This window comes from Sceloporus undulatus, chromosome 6, assembly GCF_019175285.1.
Source record: "Sceloporus undulatus isolate JIND9_A2432 ecotype Alabama chromosome 6, SceUnd_v1.1, whole genome shotgun sequence".
Lineage (NCBI taxonomy): Eukaryota > Metazoa > Chordata > Lepidosauria > Squamata > Phrynosomatidae > Sceloporus > Sceloporus undulatus.
The window spans coordinates 106,907,262-106,929,616 of NC_056527.1; the positions used below are offsets into that span (position 1 = coordinate 106,907,262).

At 42.6% G+C, this 22,355-nt stretch overlaps 1 protein-coding gene across 1 annotated transcript; it reads left to right on the top strand.

The window, feature by feature from the left end:
- The first annotated feature begins 352 nt into the window (after window positions 1-352).
- On the top strand, window positions 353-15,756 carry UBE2S (ubiquitin conjugating enzyme E2 S). Its single transcript, XM_042475843.1, has 4 exons — window positions 353-830; window positions 9,381-9,528; window positions 10,243-10,433; window positions 13,546-15,756. Exons 1-4 carry the CDS (start codon window positions 828-830, stop codon window positions 13,834-13,836), a joined length of 633 nt encoding a protein of 210 aa, XP_042331777.1. The 5' UTR covers window positions 353-827; the 3' UTR covers window positions 13,837-15,756.
- Window positions 15,757-22,355: the final 6,599 nt, after the last annotated feature.

Below are 22,355 nucleotides of genomic sequence, written 5' to 3' on the forward strand. Positions count from 1 at the left end.
AGAATTCCATAGCCTTTGAGCCAGAAAAGAGTTAAAGCGGTCCCAAACCGGGTTATTTCCCCAGTGTGGATTCAGCCTGAGACAGACTCTAGAAAGAGCTTTTCCTCGTGTGGGCCACTTTCTCGTCCGTCATTGGCCACCTCGCTGCCTCAACTCGTCACTTCCGGCGTTTCTCGCGAGCCTCAAACGCCATTGGCCGAAGGTCGCGTCAATCCAACGTTTTGAAACTTATCCCCGCCCTTACGACCGTTAGCCATAAACCCCTTTCCTTTTCAGAACGCCGTTCGTAATTCAAATCGCTCCAATCGGGCTCGAAGGCCACGCCCCCTCCGCTGCGCCTTTCCTCATTGGCTGCCGGCCGTCGCGGAGTTTGCTTGTCAACGGCTCTCCGCGAGGAGAGGACCCGAGAAGGGAGGGGGGAGGAACGGACCCCCCCTCCGTTCTAACGGGCCTGATTGGGCACTCGGGGTTCGAAAGGGGCGTGGCTGGCTAGGGCCGAAGGCTATAAAAGCCCCTTTCGGGCGCCGGCCACCCTCATTAGAGTGAGGGTGGCGCGGAGGAGACTTTGTCTCAAGCAGGAAGCTGAGGGGGGCAATAGCTGGCTTCCCCCCCAAAATAGCTAAAAAAGGGGAGGGTTTTTTAAACTAAGGGGGTCTGGCGTCTTGTTAATAGGAAGAGGGGATACCTAATCCCCAAATCTGGAGGGTTAGGGGTCGTTGGGCGATCAGAAGTGATTTAAGTATAGATTAAGGCGCATGTGAGGCCCCTTGGAAGAGTGGGGTTAGGTTGGGCTACTTCTTTACAAGCTCCTGGGCAGACCCAGCACAATGGTGAGTGGCGTTTGGAAGCTAGCTCTGCATGCCCCGCTCCCATCTGTTGGAAGTGTCCCCCCTTTCCTTAAGAAGCCAAGATGCCAGAGGGTTAATGGGGCGAGTGGGTGGGTGGGGATAACATTGCTGGCTTTACTAAAGTGCACTCACCCTCCATATTTGAGGCTTTGAGTTTTGTGGATTCGAGTATTTGCGGATTTGATTAATATGTCCTCTCTAGGAATGTCTAGGTCCTCCAGTATAACTCCATGGTCAACTTTAACTGCAAGTTGCACCGAAAGACCTAGAGATTCCTAGAGGATCTGGGTGTTTGTAGCTCCTCCAGCGCAGTTCTATGGTCAGTGGACCTAGAGATTCCTAGAGAGGTGTCCTCTTTGGTAAAAGCATTGTGCTTTTTGTCATCTGCGGTTTTTCCATATTCACGGGGGTCCGGTGCCCCTAACCCCAGAGAATATGGAGGGACAAGTGTATTATGTTCTTCTGTATTCAAGGCAGGGATAGCTTGGAATTATGTGTGTCTTCTCACAAAGATTTAGGTGTTGAGTGGTGAATGGAGAAGTGGAAGTGGAGCCCAGCAACCAAACCTGGATCTTGGGCAAGGGGCCTTGTACGGTTGGCCCTCCACCTTTGCGGCTTTGACTTCTGCGGTTTTGATTGATACGTTCTCTCTAGGAATCCCTCCAGTGCAATTGTGCTGTAAATTGACCATAGAGTTGTGCTGGAGGACCTAGGACAGTGATGGTGAACCTTTTAGAGGCCGAGTGCCCAAACTGCAACCCAAAACCCACTTATTTATTGCAAAGTGCCATGTCCCTCTGGCTTTCTAGTAACAAACTCTAGCAAACTCTGTGCTGGGGCAGCAGCACATGTGCCCACAGAGAGGGCTCTGAGTACCACCTCTGGCACATGTGCCATAGGTTCGCCATTGCTGACCTAGGAGCTCCTAGAGGAAACACTTCTCTAGGCATCTGTAGGTCCTCCAGCGTGATTCTGTGATCAGTTTCTTGCCTGGAGATTCCTAGAGAGGCATCCTCTTAGGTAAAAAGAACAGTGGTTTTTCATTTATGGTTTTCCACATTCACGGGGGTCCATCTCCCCTAACGCCAGCCATTGTGGAGGGACCACTGTATGGTATTTTTCAACATTCAAAGGAGGGATAGTTTGGAGTTGTGTCTGTGTCTTCTTACGAAGATTTAGGTGTCTTATATTGGCATTGGGTGGCGAATGGACACGCGGAATCGAAATCTGGTGATGCACAATCTTTGGGCGCATAACTGAACCTGGCTTTTGGTACTACTAATGGATTGAGAAAGGATCTGGGCTGATGGGTAGGGTATTCTTAGGTCCAAAACCCGCTGCAGAAATAATCCAATTTGAGATAGCTTTAACTGCCCTGGTTCAGGGCTAGGGAATCCTGGGAATTGTAATTTATGGTGACACCAGAACTCTGGCAGAGAAGGCTGAATGTCTCACAAAACAAGTTCCCAGAATTCCCTAGTATCGAGCCAGGGCAGTTAAAGTGGTCTCAAACTGGATTATTTCTGCAGTGTTTTGGATCTTAGTTTCTAGGGCTGCAGGTATATGTTGGCATTTATGTTTTTTTATTGTGAACCACCCTCAAGTCGATTGGATCCATGGTGACCCCGTGGCTGAGACGGCTCCAAGACTTCCTTCCCTCTGCAGCTCTTTTTAGTTCCTGCAAACTCACACCCGTTAGTTACTTCCTTAATGGAGTCTGTCCATCTAGCATGCGGCCTTCCTCTCTTTCTGCTTTCCTCCACCTTTCCTAGCATTATTGGGTTTTCCCCAGTGAATCGTGTCTTCCCATGATGTCGCCAAAGTACGACAGACTCAGTTTTATCATCTTGGCTTCCAGGGAGAATTATGTGTTGGTGGCTAAAGATCACTGATGTCTCACACTGGGAATGCTGGAGTCAAGACAGTACAGTGGGCCCTCCGCATTCGCAGCTTTGACTTTTCTGGATTTGGTTACTCACAGATTTCATTAATATGTTCTCTCTAGGTCTTCCAGTGCAACCATTGCCTCTATAGAGTCATGCTGCAGGGCCTAGAGAGGACACTGCTCCTGGCATTTGTAGGTCCTCCTGGGCAATTCTATGGTCAACGTACAGCAGAACAACCAATCTCTTGGACAGCCAAGAGATTCCTAGAGAGGTGTTCTCTGGGGTTTAAAAACAAAGTTTTGTTTTTTAATTTGTGAATTTTCCACTTTCATGGGGGTCCTGCACCCCTAATCTCAGTGAATGTGGAGGGCCCACCTTAGGTAGCATACCCAGACAGAGTTGTAGTTCAGAGGGCCTGGTGATGCTGTACGAGGAATAACTTGGCTTAAGGACAGGAGAAAAAGATTTGTTCAGAGGAGGTTTGCCATTGCTTTTCCGTTTCCCCTGAGGCTGAGAGCATGTGACATGTCCACGGTCACGCAATGGATTTAACATGGCCGAGCTGTACTCCAACATTCAAACTATTATGCATGCTGTCTACCCTGAAAAAGTATTTAAGGGCCTAAATAACATTACTGCACCAGACTCCATCTAATCTCGGAAGCTCAAAAGAATCAGCCCTGGTTAGTACTTGGATGAGAAACAGCCAATGAATACCAAGTGCTGTAGACTATATTTCAGAAGAAGAAGCTAGCAAAACTACCTCTGAATTTTATTTTTTTGCCTTGGGAAACTCTTTGAAATTCTTGAAGTCGCCATAAGTCGAAAGGCAACTTGAAGGCACATACACACAAATAAATGTTTAAACATGGAGTAGATTTAAATGGGCCTTGATCTGTGGTGTAGGGAAAGAGGTGTTGAAAGTAGCACACTATGTGATGTTGAGTCCTTAGTTTTTTCTGAGCATTTGTTTAAAATTTCAAGTCTAACTTGAGTTTTATTAAAAGTTCAAGGGAGGACGGGATTTGGATTTGGGAACGTCAGCAATTCACAGAAGATATCAAACGTGAAGCAACTTTTAAAGTTTTTCACTTCTTTCACTATATACCATTACAGTACTCATTTGTTAGAACTTTGTTATCTCTCATCTCCTCCTACACATTGATGTTTAAAATGTGTATCTTACATTCTTCTTTTTGTGAAACACTTCATTGAAACTGTGTGTGTATTCAGGAGTAGCTGTGTAGGCCATGCAGCAAAATCCATGCAAACCCAAAACCCACAAAGCTGCAATACCTTTATTGGGCCAGCTCCAAAGCATAAAAAACAGTGCAAACTTTGGAAGCTTCACTGACTGCTTCATCAGACAAACATGGTAAAACATTATAAAGGAGAAGAAAGGTGACAATGTTACAGTCTCAGGCCTAGGCATATAATTTTAATATATCACCTTTCTTCATCAAGGAAAAATGTCCAAAGAAAGATCATGATGTTAGACCCTCTTTGCCTGATGAAGAAGCCAGTGAAGCTTCAAAAGCTTGCATGGTGTATTTTATGCTTTGGAGTTGGCCCAATAATAGCATTGCATTGCTTCGTGTGTGTGCGCTTTCAAATCACCTGTCGAGTTATGGTGATCCTATGAATTTCACAAGGTTTCCTTAGACAAGGAGTACTTACAAATTGTTTTGTTACTTCCTTCCTTTGATGTATAGCCTGCAGCACCTGATATTCATTGGTGGTCTTCCATCCAAATACAAGCCAAGGCTCACCTGCTTAGCTTCTGGGATCACACAGGAACTGGTGCCTTGAAGTATTTAAGCCCTTATTGAAACTTGGAAGGGACTTTTAAAATCTCTCTAATACTTATTTGGGAGAGGTGGTGTCTTATCAGGCTAAGCAGCTGCTTTTAATAATGACCAGTAGAACTTTTTCTGGAATGTAATTCTCTCTTAGATGACACATACATTTTATATGAAGAAGTCAGTGAAGTTTCAAAAGCATGCATGGTGTTTTCTATGCTTTGGAGTTGGCCCGATAAAGGTATTGCTGCTTTGTGGGTTTTCAATTGCTGCATGGCCAACATAGCTTTCCCTGAATACACACAGAGTTTCAATGAAGTGTTTTTAAAAAAAGAATGTAAGGTACATACTTTATGATTTTTTAATTTGTGAATGGGAAAGATACCCATTTCATTCAGGTATCTCTACTGTACACACCTCACATTTTATATTTATATTTTTGGTTGTAGACATTTCCATTAGGCACCATTCTACTTTTATCTTGCATGCTTCAAACAAAAAAAGAGGCAAAAGTAATATTATCCTATATTAAAGGCTAATACAGTCATCCCTCCATATTGCGCTTTGATATTTGCGGATTTGCTTATCACGGATTTAATTAATATTTCTATCTAGACTGTCTAGGTCCTCCAGTGCAACTCTGTGGTCAACTTTAACTAAAAGTTGCACTGAAAGACCATTTGTAGCTACTCCAGTGCCATTCTATGGTCAGTGTATGTTGGACATTGACCACAGAGTTGCACTAGAGGACCTAGAGAGGTGTCCTCTCAGGGAAAAACAGTGTTTTTGTTATTTGCGGTTTTTCCATATTCATGGGGGTCTTGTTCCCCTAACCCTAGTGAATATAGAGGGACAACTGTACAGGGAAACATAGGTCCAAAACACACTGCAGAAATAATCTAGTTTGTGACCATTTAACTGCCCTGGCTCAGTGCTAGGGAATCCTGAGAATTGTAGTTTATTGTGGCACCAGAGCTCTCTGACAGAAGGTTAAATGTCTCACAAAACTACAGTTCCTGGAACTGCCTAGCATTGAGCCAGAGCAGTTAAAGTGTTCTCAAACTGGTTTATTTCTGCACTGTGTTTTAGACCACCATCTTGGTTAGAAAGTCTTGGTTAAAGTTTAGTTCAATATACACTTGGGAGTAGGTCCTGCTGAATTCCACAGAGCTTCTTTTTGAAGAAATATGCTTAGGGCTGCATTCTACAGAACATCTTAGGTTAGTTAACTTTGTGCTTGTGTGGCTTTCTGTTTTCTTAGTGTCATTTAGGAGGGTGTAATAGTCTTCCTTGAATAATTGTTTTGTCAAAGCAAAAGACTTCATATTTATGAACTTCCTCCTACTTTAGTGTCTTTAATATCGCAAGAGGCAGCGTCACAGTCATAAGCTTTCTTTGTGGACATTTGGAGAGCTGGGAAGTGAAGGTCATTAAGTTGATCTGTTTTAAAAGAGTACTGCCTTAAGGTTTAAAAAAAACACTTGTGTTTTTTTATTTGCCTTTTTTCCACCCCTAACCCCAGCGAATGTGGGGTTGCATTATATAGTTGAACAGATTGGAAGTGGAAGTTGAAAATACCTAACCCAGGATATTTTTGGGAAAAGATGTGCTGAGTGGTGGAAGCATACACTCCCAGATCTAGTTTGTGTCAAAAGAAGAAGAAAGGGGCTTTTTTGTAGCCAGGACTCTGCCAAAGTACAAAAGGTTTACTGCAGCAATTGGTCTGCTTGTATCTCAATGCTTAACTGACAATGCAGATCACCAAATTCCTTCTCAGAGTGCAAGGAGCTGACAGGTGTCAAAAGGCTTGTAAATAGCTAAGGGTCGAGGCTGTTCAAATGTTGTTTAGATGTAATTTTCTCTTCAGGATTGGAGAGGCATCCTTAGCTAAACTGCAGTGAAAAGTGAGCAGCTGAACCAAAAGAGTCTGTCCTGGCTTAAATGATAAATGTGTCCTGATCCCGCAAGGTTAAAATCTTTTAGAAAAGCGTTCAGTCTTATGGGATCAAATAAGCATGGGTTTGTCCGACTGGCTTAGCAGTGGAGAGGTAAGAGTGGAGAGAAGTGTGTAGGCATAAGGCCTGCTCCTAATGGTCCAAAACACACTGCAGAAAGAATCCAGTATGGGATTGCTTTAACTGCCCTGGCTCAGTTCAAGGGAATTCTAAGAACTGTAGTTGTGTGAGACATTTAGCCTTCTATGTCAGGGAGCTCTGGAGCCACAACAAACTACAACTTCCAGTATTCCCTAGCACTGAGCCAGGGTAGTTAAAGCAGTCTCAAACTGGATGATCTCTGCAGTGTGTTTTGGCCCAATGTCTTCCTTAGTAGTACAGGAGAGTGGGGTAATGAGGCTGTCTGAAAAACTGCAAAGTTTTTACTTAAGGTGTGAGTCTAATGTTTGTGTATCTGTGCGTGCTTCTACGAGTGCAGCGGGGGCATGCTTTGTAGTTTCTGGAAAGCATTGGTTTCTCACTTACAATGTGAACAAATTATTTCTTTTTCTCTGTGTGTGTGTGTGCGTGCGCATGAAACTTAAAGACAGAGGATGTGAAAAGACCAGTTCTTTCAGAATTGCTTTTTGAAACGGTGGCTTGAGAATGTGGCATGAAAATGTGCTTATTTTGCATGTGTATTGTCACATTTTTCATATGCTTCCTTCCCTCTAAGGAACTCAGAGCTCTATAATGGTGTTCCCCTTTGCCAATTTTATCTTTATACTGTACCCATCCTGTTAGGTACATTAGGGTGCATGCAAGAAAGAGAGGACGGTAGAGTCACCCAGTGTGGTTGAGTGGGGATTTGAATCTTTCTGGTTGTAGTCTTACCCTCTAATCAATACGCTACATTATTCATCACACTGTTTTTCCACAGTAACATATTTAAAGCAAAAAAAAAAATAAAACAAACAAAAAAAATCACATTTTGTAGGACAGCTTCTGAATACAGTACTGAAAATTGGATATAGCTCAGGCCCATCACTCCCTCATTGAGACAGCTTTGAAGTCTTGAGAAGTAATTGGCCCAGTACTGTCAGGATTTGTAACCCGAGGATTGTAGGATTTCTTTAAAATATTTATTTTTCTTGGGCATCTACACCTGCACATGAATCTTTTAAAATTAACTTGGAACTTCCAGTTCTTACCAGTGTTCAGGAATTATGTGAATGATAGTCCAAACATCTGGACGGCACCAGTTTTCCCATCTCTGGTTTAGTCTACGATAGTTAATTTTTTGGAATTGTGTTAAAATTCTTTGAGTTACCCTCCGATGTGGGCTGTTATTTCTGTATTCCACCCTCCCCCCGATAAACAGTTTACTAGCCCACATGTTGCCACAAAGATCCATTGTTATACAGTTGGCCCTCCTTATCCACAGATTTTTTTATCCACGGATTCAAGCATTCATGGCTTGAAAATATTTTTTAAAAAGTATACATTCCAAATAGCAAACTTTGATTTTCCATTTTATATAAGGGGCACCATATTGCTATGCCATTGTATTTAATGGGACTTGAGCATCCACAGATTCTGTTATCCATGGAGGGTCTTAGAACCAAATCCCAGCAGATAACAAGGACCCACTGTATTTAGTAAAGTGAGTTCTTGACACTCCTGGCTTCCTGCTTGCCATGAATGAATAGGCTAGTTGCTGTCTAGGAATCTGCTTTAAGTTGCAGTCTTGTTTCGTGGAGGTATGCATGTCTATCCTCTTCAGTGTGTTTGGCTGGACTTTTTGGGATTGTACAGTAGGGGAAGAATTGGGTTGTCTGGGTTTCAGGCCTTGTGAGGATGCAGAAGTGATAGTTGTTACTTTTAGAATAGGACATTCATGCATAAATGTTTGGTGCTAGATGAGGGTCATCAGGAAAAAAATGTGTATTTTTAAATAGGCAGACTAGAACCAAATGCCAGTGTTTGTCCTTGTGCTGCTTGAAACAGGCAACTGGAAAAAACATACTTGCAAATAAGCTTACTCAGGAGGCAGGCCTGCTTGATTGCTGCCTGAATTAGCTAGCACATCACATTGCCTTGTAGAGGGTATACTATATGCTGTAATTGCTCCCACTTCTTGTTTCAAGTGGAAAACCTGCAGCAACAGTATTTCTTGTGATGTAATTTTAGGAAATGTGTAGCTCATTAAAGAGGTGCTAACTTGGTTGGACCAAGACTTAACAAGTGGAACCCGAATTGGGGTGCTGAGAAAGGGATATAGCCTCAGCTTTTGTGTCTATTTTGAGATGTGGTCATAGGCTGCATTTGCCCTGCTGAAATAATGAACTGTGACACTGCTTGAACTGCCATGGCTCAACGCTATGAAATTCTGGGATTTGTAGTTTTGTGAGCGATTTACCCTTCTCTGTCAGAGAGCTCTGGTGCCACGACAAACTACAAATCTCAGGATCCTATATCATCAGCAATGGCTGTTAAAGCAGTGTCAAACTACATTATTTCTGCAATACAGATGCAGCCTTATTTAAAACAGAGATGCACCTTCTGCACCAGTGGTGAAGAACCTTTGTTCTGCCAAGGACATTTCCTCAGGGGAGGGAGGGAATGTGGATACTGGACAGAAATAGGTCTGGTCATTTGTGAAGGGCTTTTAAAATTTAGCCTAGGTCCACATAGGGCCCACACTTTTCTATGTGTATTATATAAGTTTCTTTTCCTTCCTCAAGTAAATCTGAACTGAGAATAATTTCATTCTGTACTAGTAAATATGTTTAAAATCAGGCCTTCTCTCATTCTGCCCCTTCAGAAAAAGCTATCACAGATTTTTGATTGCTCCAGGGAGATGTTGTTTCAGCTGAGTGTCATAATCTCCTTCCTCCCATCTCTCTCCTTCAGAATTCCAATGTAGAAAATTTGCCTCCCCACGTGATCCGGCTGGTTTACAAAGAAGTCTCCACTCTCACCTCAGACCCACCTGAAGGCATCAAGGTCTTCCCCAATGAGGAGGATATAACTGATGTTCAGGTCACCATTGAAGGACCAGGTGAGAAGGGGAAAGGGGAAAACATACTAAACATGCCAGAGGTTTAGTAGTTACAGGTGTAGTGCAATAGGTGAGGGCTCTGCTTTGGGGTTAGTGAGAAAATAAAAATCATGCCAGATAGCATTACAAGGCATAACTAAATTAACAAAAGCGCTGTACAGATGGGCCCTATGGGGCGCCGTCGTTACGTGCGAGGGCCGGCGCTTCCAGACACGACTTGCCCTTTGCATGTGACGAGGGGGTACGGTACATACGGGCGCCGCCATTTTGACGTGATGGATGTATAGTGTCCGCATGTCCCAGCGCCTTTGTGACGCCGCAAGTGTTCCATTGGCGCCTTGCGGCGTCACAAAGGCATCACAAGAAAACCCGCTTTTTGCGGGTTCTTTTTGTTCCGTGATGGAGCCGCGCGGTTTGTTCACTGCGGCTCCCTCGCGGAGCAATCCAGGGCAGCGTGAAAATATAGTAAAAATGCCCCTCACAATATTTGGGGCCAAACAATTTTGTTTGTTGGCAGAGTGTGTGAATTGCGGGAATCCTGGTGGGCTAATGCATCCCCCTACCTTCCCATAGTTGCCCACCCCTAATCTAAACATGTGGGAAAAGATAGCAACATTTAAGATCTTGAACCACAGTCCAAACCGTGCTGCTCCTTGTTGGGAGATATGCAAGGAAGGGAACAACCCTACCCTACAATCATTCTTCTCCTTTCAGAGGGTACTCCATACTCTGGTGGCCTTTTTCGCATGAAGCTGATTCTTGGTAAAGACTTCCCAGCTAGCCCCCCAAAGGGCTATTTCCTGACCAAAATCTTCCACCCCAATGTGGGTGCCAATGGCGAGATCTGTGTCAATGTCCTCAAGAAGGACTGGAAAGCGGAACTGGGCATCCGACATGTCCTGCTGGTGAGTAGTAGTTTTAACTGGGCAGAGTCCCCAAATAGCATGTTTGAGGCCCAAATGAGATTGTCACATACCATGGCTACTGTCCGTGGGAAGCTGCCTTATTGGAAAATCTAAGCATTTCTTTAGGGCATGCTACTCTGGTGGCTGGTGGCTGTCCAGCTTCTCAGGCAGGAGTCTTTCTATCCCTTGCTACCTGAGATCTTTTACTGGGGATGCCAGAATTTAACTGAGACCTGCATGCTAAATATGTACTTGGCTAGTGAATTATGGTATATTTTAATTCTGATCCTTAATTCTGTGTCTCTTGGCACACTGCTGAACCACTTCTACCTGCTTCTTTTTATACAGTTAGCCCTCCTTATCCATGGATTTTTTATCTATGGATTGAACCATCCATGGTTTGAAAATGCTGAAAATGTATAAATTCCAAAAAGCAAACCTTGAATTTGCTTCTTTATATAAGGTATTTACTGTGCCATTGTATTTAATGGGACTTGAGCATCCACAGATTTTGTTATCCACGGGGGTCCTGGAATGAGCCCCCAGCAGATACCAAGGAACCACTGTATTTAAAACTTTGTTTCTAGTGATGTTTCCAGAGTGGCTAACAAAGCGCCCCCCCCCCCCCCCCCCCCCCCCCCCCCCATACAAAACATCATCGTCAAAATTTGATGGAATTGCCTTTTATCTTTTTTTCAGCTGACACCTTTTGCTTAGCATTCTGGGTTTTTAAAAGTATGAGCTAATGAAAATGTGTAGAAAACTGTATGTTCAAAAAAGCAAAATAAAGAAGATTAATTGCTTTTAAAATTTATAACTAGTCATAAGAAAAAGAATTATAATGCACTGGTGCCATTAAAAAAATAGGAAGAAAAAAGCTATTAAAGCTAAGGTGCTGATTGTACAAATAGAAACCATGCAAAATAATGAGAATTAGGTGTAACAATTTGAGCTGCAGACTTCATTTACTTCATTGAGAACAATAAATGTATCCAAAGGTTTAAGTAGCCCCTAACTTAACCACGTTTAGGGCTGTCCAATTTCAGTACTAGGCAGAATGATGAGACATGCATTTGATGCAAGGAGTAATGGAGAGTGAACAGTATCATATATAGGAGGGAGCAGTAACTTGGAAGAAAAACATCTTTAAATTAAATCATAAGTTTTAATTTAGGAGAAGGTAGCCTTAAATACCATTGAGTGTCACATGCCATTGGGATCTTTGTTATGACCATGCATTGGGTGGGGGTTTAAACCAATACTGAGTGGACTAAAGATGAGCAGGAGTACCCTTTCTAACTTTTCTCTCTCTCATATATTTTTCTCCTTTTTTCTCACAAGACTTTTTCTCAACTTTCAGGGACACATCAGAATCAACATCAAACTGGTATATGTCTGAGCAATTAACTTACACTCACTAAACTATAGTTTTGCCAACTGATCCTACCACTTAATCTTTACTTAGTAGATCAGTTGGTGAAATCATTTGTAGTTGAATGAGCATGCCTTCATTTTAGTGACTTTCTGGGGTGTTCCTAACAATTGGGAACAAAAAAAGAAGACTGAAAATTGCCTTTTCTTTTGGTTTCTTTTAAAAAGGAAATCATTTTTTATGCTCTTAAATTGAAACCTTCGAAGTCTTGGTAATACACGAAAATGCTTACATTTAATTGATCAGTCAAAAACCAAATGAATAAAAATCCATAATATTGAATTAACTATTGAGAAGTTACATAGCAGACAAGAAAGTTAGCTCCCTTTTCATTTTTCTTGCATCTCTGTGCAGCTATAGTCCCATCCTGTCTTGCCTGCTTTTCCTCCTCTTATGGGCATCAAGCTAGGTAAAAATTGAATGCTTCAGTAGGAAGTTGGAATGGGGCTGTTGTGTTTGGGGAAACCTATCTCAAGAAGCTCACCTTTGACCTGTGTTCAGACCCCAGGTCAGCCAAGGGCACTAAAGCAGACTCAGGTGTACAGATGACAGTACCACTGCAAATGCCTATACAGTGGGGCCTCGGGTTACGAAATTAATTCGTTCCGCGGCCGCTTTCGTAACCCAAAAAGCCTTCGTAAGCCGAAATGCCATAGGCGCTAATGGGGAAAAGCCGCGGTTCCGTTTAAAATAGCGCCGAAGTTTTTTCGTAACCCGAAAAAACCTTCGTAACCCGGAACAATTATTTTCTATTAGATTTTTTCGTATCCCGAAAATTTCGTAACCTGGGTAATTCGTATCCCGAGGTACCACTGTACCATCTTGAGAACATATCTTGTGTGTAGGGTTGCTTATTTGGAAGGCATCCTGGTGGGAAGCTTGCACATTAGGAAGGTGGTTGGTGGCTTCCTCCACTCTTTTATCTGCTTCACTACTATTAACAGTGTGCGAGACCCAAGTCCTACGCTCAAAGCACTACACCACATTGGCTGTTGGCACATTAGAGCCTTTTATATGGACCTTTCCCTCATCAGAGTAATGTGTATATTCTGATAGTATAACAGGTCTGCTTAATCTAAATCTGATATTAAACTGGCAACAAAAGCCTTTGGGTGCTGAAATTCTGGCTTCTTTTTCCTTTAGTGAATCATTTGTTTCTCTGTTTTGAAGAATTGTCTCCCTTCTTTTTTTATTAAATATCTGAAACACTATGCTAGAAGAATCCTAGGAACTGACCTGCAATCCTTGGTCCTCTTGCAGTGACACAGGCTAGTGTATCGTTCCCCCTCCCTTCAGTAGTTCTATAGCAGTGATGGTGAGCCTTTTAGAAACTGAGTGCCCAATCTCAAAAGTGTTCTTGCACCAGGTGTTACCCAGTGCCAGGGGGGTGGGACTTCTGCCTTCTGGGGTTGGGATGTCCAGGTTGGGACTTCGCCAGAGACAGCTGAAGGCCCAGGAGGGCAGGGAAGAGGATGAACAGGGGGAGATTTCTTTCTGGGAGGGAAGAAGAACCAGCAAACTTGGGAAGAGATGATGTTCTTGGAAAGAAATAGGTATAGCTTTCCATTGACCTTTGTTCTACCTAGAGAGGCCAGAGTAGTTTCCCTCTTCCATCTAGCGTCCTGTCTGATGTTTCTCTCCTTGATTTTAATTCTGTCAACCTCATTCTTCCTGCTCCAGACCATCAAGTGTTTGCTCATCCACCCCAATCCGGAATCAGCTCTGAACGAGGAAGCAGGGCGCCTCCTGCTGGAGAACTATGAGGAATATGCTTCCCGGGCCCGTCTCCTGACAGAGATCCATGCCCAGCCTTCGTCTGGACTGCGTACCAAGGACCCAGCTGAGCCTTGCTCCTCTTCGGCTGGTGCCTCTGGGGATGGTCCCATGGCTAAGAAACACGCAGGTGACAGGGACAAGAAATTGGCTTCCAAGAAGAAGACTGACAAGAAACGAGCTCTCCGGCGGCTTTAGGGAATGGGGGGTGGGGTGGGGTCTGGCACACAGGGTGGGTGGTGGGCATTGAGGTTCCACAGTACATTCTCAGTTTCTCCTTGTTTTCCTCTCCCACTTTCACTCTGAGACTGCAGTCCAACTCTGTCTCACATTTGTCAGATTTTTCTTCTTTTCAGTCGTTAAGTTATTTAAATTATAAAAGCAGAAAAATCTATTAAATGCCTTTTTTGTTTTTGTTTTTACAAAGGAAGGCTCTAGACGTATGTTTGTGCCATTATCTAAACCTGTGGCGGGGACCTCATTGAGAAAACTTTGCTTTTAAACGAAACGTCAGAGCAGGAAGGGAGCAGATAGCATCTTCCCCCTTCAAATAAGAGTTTAAAGAGTTTGTGCTGCTGTGGGGTTGATGGGGAGCATGTTGAAGAGGGAATTTGATGGAGTTCAACCACTGTGAGGAACAACTGAAGAGAGATTATGAGTTTGCCATTATTCTCTGAAATTGGTTGATTATGTGGGACAGAGAAAATGGTTCTTGATGTAATACCTTTCCAGACAATTCTTTGCTACAAGATGTGCTAGTGGCTGCTTGCTTAGATGAATTTTAAGAGGGGTGAGACAAGTTCGTGGGGGACGGAGTTCCTGTGTCTTAACCATGCAAACTGAATGAGAGCACTCATGTTTTTGAGTAAGGATACAATCACTTAGATGGTTGGGATCAGATTCCCCACCACCATTGATTTCCCTTAGTGGCTGATGTTGTCAGTGGCATAACCACATCCAGGGGCTAAATCATTGGTTGGAAGCTTCTTCAAACTGGAACCTGCCTTCTCTCCTTTCCTGTCTTCCTTGGCTACTGAAGGAATTGAAGAGCACTTGGTGTTTCTGGAACTAACTAAATCTTGACCTCAGGACGGGACAGGTCTTTTCAGCTGAGCGTATCCAGTTTTGGTCCTCCCTTGCCCTTCATTGCTTGGGTAATATGCTAGACCAAATGAGGGATGGTCACTGTTATGCCCTGCTTGTGGCCTTTCCTGGGCATAATTTTGGGTACTTTGGAGCATGTTTTGATGAAATCCCTGCTGGAAGCTCCTGAAGCTATTGAGAAGAACAGATTAACCTCAATCTCAATTCTGTTGAAAATCATATATTTAAAATTCAATGTCTTATCACCACAAGGGTGGCTGAACCTGTTCCAGATCATCTCCTAGTAGGCTGGCATCTTTATGTGGATAAAGGCATAGACCTGGTGGGACTTTAGAGAGATGAGGGACATAACAAAAATTAGCTTTCAAGGAAGTGATTAACTCAGAGTGGGAACTTGCTCTCTTGCAATGTATGCCCACACGAAAGTATTTCTGTATAACAGAAATGTCAAGACAGCTTAGGTTAGTAATAGCAAACTGTTCTCATGCAGTCTGGGGCAGCTTGCATCTTTTCTATGCCTCACCTGACCAGAATTGTACAACATGCCAACTGCATGATGTAGTCAAGAATGGATTTATTATGCATCCTACTTCTGATGTGAGACATGCAGCTAAGAGACTGTTCATTTGACAGGCCTAATATTTAGTGTATCTACATTTTATTGTATACTAATGTGTGCGTGCAGTTATGGACTGTACCATATTTGTATGTTCTCCCTTGCATGCACAGCCTTGAGTACTCTTATTTGCCCAAAAAACCAAGATATAAATTTAATACGTGAATGAGAATAACCACCTATCCTTTCTCCAACTGCCACTATAGGGCAGTTCAAGACTATTGCCCTCAGGGGAAGGATGGTGTGGCTTTTAAAGGATTTTTCTCCCTTACATAGTTTTTCTTTACCAATTTATTATATAACTTTGTTGATGCTTATTTTAAATATTTTTATGTAAACATCTTAAGGTTCACCTGAAAAGCAATATATAAATACATGAAATAAATATTTTGAATATTCTGCTTTTCTGAAAGAAATTATGTGGATTGATGTACAATTTTATTTAAAAAAATTAAAATATAGTCCAGTATCCATTCAGCAATTTAAAATGCAACAAATAGGGTAAAAACAATATAATTTCATAAAGAGGGAGCTCTAAAACCATTAAAAGCAGTGGATTAAAAAGTGGTTCACTAAAATCCCATTGAGGCAGAACAACAGAACCTTGTAGCACCTTCAAGATGAGCAAGTTTCATTTTGTAGAAGCTCTTGGGGCTGCAGCCCATTTCATCAGATAACATCTGCTTGAAGTGGGTTATGATGCACAAAAAACTTTGCCAAATAAAAGTAGTTCTTTTGATCATGAAGGGGACCTGGTGGATCTCCAAATGAAAGGCATATTACAGTATCTGTACTACTACTTGATGTAGTGGTTTGAACTATGACTTAGGAGACCAGGGTTTGAACCCCCACTTGATCATGGAAATCTGCTGAATGACCTTTGGCAAATGACGCTCCTCAGCCTTAAGACGAAAGCAAAGGCAAACCCACCTATGAACAAATCTTGCCAAGAAAACTCCATGATAGGTTTGTAAAAGGCAGGAATGACTTAAAGGAACACAACCAACTATCAATGAGAGGGTTATGTGTCTTAATTTCCATTCTAATTTTGTATCAGTGATAAAGTGAGGGTTTTTTATTACATAAGTCATCAAGGTAAACTCACATGTACCAGATAGTTTACTCAATATCTTTTCAGGGATTTGGAGTCAAATCCAACAATGTGGGGGGGAAAGTGTTTTAAACTTGCCCAGCCTAATCCCAAATAATGGATAAGTGTGGGCAACTCATTGTAGGCATGTAATACTATGAGCTTTTGACCAGTTGTTCTCCATCTTCAGTCCCACTTGATTCTTACTAGTCCATACATAAGGATTGTTATTTTTCATGACAATCTGATAAACACACAGGACTACATGATTAACAGATTACTTCCTTTGAATGGGCTGTGCAGAGAAAAGATTTCTCAAAAGGCTGGCAGTAAGGATGGTACAATATGGAGAAATCTGTGTTTGCTAGCTAGTTTGTAATACTAGATGAGTGATACTGTAGGAAAAGATGCATGAATGGGCACCTGAAGTAATAGGGTGGCTGGAGTTCCTGTGGCACTGAAGCTTTTCCTTTTAGAAAAATGGTAAAGGAAAATATGTGAAATGGTTTGAAGCCTTCTCTAACCCAGTGTGCCCTGAATATACAGTATATACAACTCTTGTCTTATTCAGCCAGCAGGGGTTATGGGAGACATAGTACAACACCTCTGAAAGATACCTCTTTAGGGAAGGGTGATGTGTGGAAAGTGGGTAATGAAGCATTTCTTTGTAACACGAACCTCGGATCATACCATGACTGCAATACATGAAATAAAAGTAAACTTGTATAAGGTAAACATTTAAAAGGCAAGATCAAGCTGTCTGTAGGCTCAAGTCTACAAAAGCTCATGCTACCAACTTTTCCCCCCAGTTAGTCTTAATGGTGCTACAAGATTCCTTTGCATATTGACTATACATTGTCACCTATACCCTCCAGCTGTTCTGGTTTGACAGGGACAGTCCCAGCTAATCATTTTCTCAACTGATTTTAAAATGTCCCAAGTTCCTCTGGCCTCCTCTTACTTGCCCCCTTTATCTTCATGCAACAATAGTTTGCATGCAATTGAGGAAGAGAAGAAAGGAGTGGAGAAAATCTTGCCTGTCTCAGGAGGAAAAAAACCAGTGAAGAAGCCAGTGGCTGAGTAAGAAGCCAGTGATGCTTTGAAAGCTTGCATAATTTATTTTATACTTTGGAGTTTGCCCCAAAAAGTTATTGCTGCATGTGCATTTTCGATTTTGTTGTATTTTACCATTCTACCATGTCGTCACATTCTCTTTTATGAGCTTCCCAGAAGCACATCTAGTTGGCTTTGGTATGAAGCAAAATGATAGATAGGGCAATGGTCTGATCTCAAGTTCCTAGTACACTTTGGACTAATGGAGGACTACGGACTTCACTACGGTCCAAAACACACTGCAGAAATAATCTAGTTTGAGACTGCTTTAACTTCCCTGGTTCAATGCTAGGGAATTCTGGGAACTGTAGTTTTGTGAGACATTTAGCCACCTCTGTCAGGGAGCTCTGGTGCCACAATAAACTACAATTCCCAGGATTCCCTAGCACTGAGTCTAACCAATCTCAAATTGGATTATTTCTGCAGTGTGTTTTGGACCTATGTAGTAACAGAGAGAGCCAGCAGAGGGTAGCACTGCTCTTTGACTCATCTTGTTCCTTATTTGCAGTTTGTTTATCTAGTACTGTACTTTGTAATGGTAAAAATGTAGCTCATCACCAGATGTTGTTTTATTCATTTATATCCTGGCTCTCTCCCAAAAATGGGGCTTGAGACACTTAACAACGTGTTTAAAACCAATGCAGATTAAACAGTGCAAAAAGTTCAATGAAAGTATTTATTATTTTAAAATTATAAACTTAAAACTTTAAAAACATTAAAATTCATTTAAAAACATTTACAAATCTTAAAAACTGCACTACACAACATTAAAAGCTCACTTCAGGCAGTTTCAAGAAAAAATTGATCACATAAAAATACCGTAACGTAGGAATAGCCACTGAGAAGGCTCTGCCACGCTCCCACCAAATCAGCCTGAGACGGTGGTGGGACAAAGAAGGGCTCTCCAAAAGGTCTTAGAGCTCTATTGGGTTCATAGAGGGAGATATGGTCCTTCAGATAGCCTGGGCCCAAACAGTTGCCCCTCTGTCTGTGTGGACTTCAGATCCGTGACCCTCGCTTACTCACAAGAAGCAAACTGGGGAGGGGGGTTAAAATAGGGGGTGTCCTAGGCACTCGCAGGCATGCATCCCCATTCAAGCCTATGGGGCTTGAATATCTGCGAGCTTCTGTTTTCTCGGGAGTCTGGAATGGATCTCCCATGAAAATGGAGGGCTGACTGTATCACCATACGTCCCAACAGATGGCATCCAGCCTCTCGTTTAAAAACATCCAAAGGAGGAGACCTCTGAGGGAGCTCTTACCATCAGGAAGTTCTTTCTAATCTCTTCCTATAGTTTAAATCCACTGTTCCATTTCCTAGTCTGGAGCAGCAGAAAACAAGCTTGCTCCATCGTCAATATGGCTTCCTTTCAAATGGGCAGGGAACCGTCCAATTAAAAAGATTGCATGTACAGCGCTGTGTAAATTTACAGTGCTTTATAAATAAAGATTAATAATAATAATTAAAATGTGGCTATCTTGTCACTCTTAACCTTTCCTTTTCTAGGCTGAACATACCCAGCTTCTTAAGCCACTCATTATACAGCATGGTCTCCAGACCTTTTTACCATTTTGGTCACCCTCCTCTTAGCGCATTCCAGTTTGACAATATCCTACCTGAATTATGGTGTCCAGAACCAGTATTCCAGATGAGGTCTGACCAAGGCATGTGTTATTGTGGCTTGATCTGACTTTTCCAGGAATGGGTGCAGTTGGCTCAGGAATTTTAACAGTGCAAATACACTCCGTGGTCATCACTCAAACTTGGGCCTCCAGGCTCACAACTGTATCCAGGAGCGGCCCCAAACTGTGAACCTAAAAAACAGCACTGACCCACCAGCTTCTCAGGCTTGTTTGGTGGGAACAAGATGTTTTATCTCACAATTCCCATAAGTCCCATTCAGGATGGCTAGTAGTACAGTGGGCCTTTGGTGTCAGCTGGGATTTGGTTCTACAATCCCCCCCAATGATACTAAAATCCGTAGATCAGTGGTTCTCAAACCTAGGTCCTGCAGATGTTTTGGACTTCATCTCTCAGAATCCCTGACTGTTGGCCAAGCTGGCTAGGACTTTTGAGAGTTGAAGTCCAAAATGTTTAGAGGACCAAAGTTTGGAAATCACTGCCATAGATGTTCAAGTCCCATTAAATGCAATGGAGAGTAAAATGGTGACCTTCATATAAAATGGCAAAATCAAGGTTTGCTTTTTGGAATTTATCTATATTTTGAATATTTTTAAGCTGTGGATGCTTGAATCTGTGGATAAAGGATCTGTAGATATGCAGGGCCAACTGTAAAGGCTTCTGGGATAGTACATCCAAAATATTGGAGGCTCAAGCTTTAAAGACCCCTCATTCAAAGATTAATATTTGTACTTTTAAGGGCCTTTTGCCTTGTGTAGGACTAATAGGACAGCTAACGTGGTGTAGTTGTTTCAATGTTGAACTGTGTCTCTGGAGACCAGGGTTCGAATCCCTGCTCAGCCATCGAAACCCACTGGGCAACCTAGGCCAAGTCACATTCTCTCAACCTCAGAAGAAGGCAAAGGCAACCCTCCCTTCTGAATAAATCTTGCCATGAAAACCCTGTGATTGGATCACCATAGGTTGAAATGACTTGAAGGCACATAACAAGTACTAATGGAGCTGTCCTCCTCCAAATAGAGTGCCCTTCATGTCAAAGATGCCTTTTTTTCTCAACCTGCTTTGGAAAGTTGCTTTGCAAAATCTTGTGCATAAAAGTGTTGGCTTAGAATACAGAAACTTGCAAGAGCAAAAGGCAGTGGGACAAACATGTTTCTGTTTTACAGCGTGGGAACTGTGGCAACCACCATAGGAGTGCTGTTTCTTTCAGCAACTGTTACGGAAGGACGGCTTAGGAGGGATGAAAAGCCAGCCTGAACAAGTGGGTCTATGCCCGACTCTTACCATAGGATTGCCAGACTGAAAACTGAAGAGGGCTCTTTCTCTTTAATGGTCGTCCAGAACTGGGAATTTTGGCAAGTGTTGCTTGTCATGCAGCCACATAACAAGCAACACCTGCTGAAATTTCCCTCTTCAACACAATCATTAAAGGTACAGGAACTTTTCTCCAATTTTCACTCTTAGTTGTGAGGTTTCCAAATGGAACAATATCCAGAGATTTAAGACAGTTTCACAGCTGGAGATAAAGTAACACAGGTCATGGCCTCCATAGTCCACTCATCTGACATATAAACTATGGTCCTTGAAACTGATGTGGGCCCATAATAAAAAAGCAAGTGAGCAAAGTGTTTATTAGAGATTGGCTAGAAGGGGACGGGCACAAGATACCACACCAGGATATTGAAAGATATATATCTGATGCAGAGCCTTTCAGCTACGGATTGAATTCCCTCAAGACATCAGCTGAGGGAACAGTTCAGGGCAATTAGATTTTGGCTGCAACAAATTGCTCAAATAACCCTTCCATTTGTCAGAGATTTGAATGGATTGGGTTTGTACAGGCCTTTTGAAATCAAGGCCACAAGTTCATCTCCCTTGCTTAATAATTTAGTACCCTGAATTCCTAGCCTCATCACATTGTATTATCCTCCTATGGCAATGGTTCTGAATCTGTGATCCCTGGACCCCTAGAGGGCCACAATATCCTCATAGGGGGATAGTATCTGAGGGAGAGAGAAGGCTGGCCCAGTTCCATCAGGGGCTAGCCTGAAGAAGAAGAGCCCTCCCTCCGGTCCATCTGCCTTGGTCCAGGCCTCAGAGGGAGAGAAGAATGCTGGACCTGATTCCCTCCCCCCCTCACCATTCCCTTCTCCTTTTGTGTCGTGTCTTTTAGATTGTAAGCCTGTGGGCAGGGAACTGTCTGTTATCCCCTCTATTGTAAACCGCTCGGATTCCCAGTGATTGGGCGGTATATAAATAAAACCTATTATTATTATTATTATTATTATGAAGGCTTGGAGGCTGCTCAGTCCACCTGTTCCCTGCAGTGGATCAGCCATGACAGGAGCCAAGGCAAAAACTGGCTGGCTAGCTGGATCTGCACATTGCCATTTACTCTGCTCCAGTTGCAAACTGATGGGGAGAAGTAGGAGAAAAATCTTTCCTCCTTCTATGGCAACTCTTAGGGAAGGTTTAATGCAGTGATTCCCATACTTTGGTCCTCCAGGTGTTTTGGACTTCAGCTCCCAGAATTCCAGATTGTTGGTCAAGGTGGCTGGGGTGTCTGGGAGCCGAAGTTCAAAACACCTGGAGAACCGAAGTTTGAGAGTCACTGATATAACGGGTGGTGAAATTGTTAATGGGTCAGTGTTCAAGTACATTATTGTTATTGTTATTGTTGTTATTATTATTACTACTATTATAATTATTAATTGGTACGCACACGCACACACACATATATTCAAATCATGGATGGTTGAATTTGTGGATCAGAAATTATAAATATGGAGGGCCAAGTGTAAATTCCAAAAAGCAAACCTTGATTATGCCAATTTATATAAGGGACACTATTTCACTATCCATTAGATATCAAGGGTTCATTGTATATTTGAACCTTGTTATGACCAATACCATCATTACCAACAACAACCTTTCAAGTCTCAGGGTTGTGTTGTGGTTGTAATTTTCTACTTTATCCACCAGGGGGCACCTGCTGACCCCTATCTGCTGCCAGAAGTGTTGCACTGCTTTTGTGCTGGGAATCTTTTTGTGATGTGATGCCTTTTGCTTTAGTTTTGTTCCTTTTCCCCAGATACACAGAGGTGAAGGGAGTGAGGTTGTGAAGGAGCATTTCAAAGCTGGAAAGCAAGGGG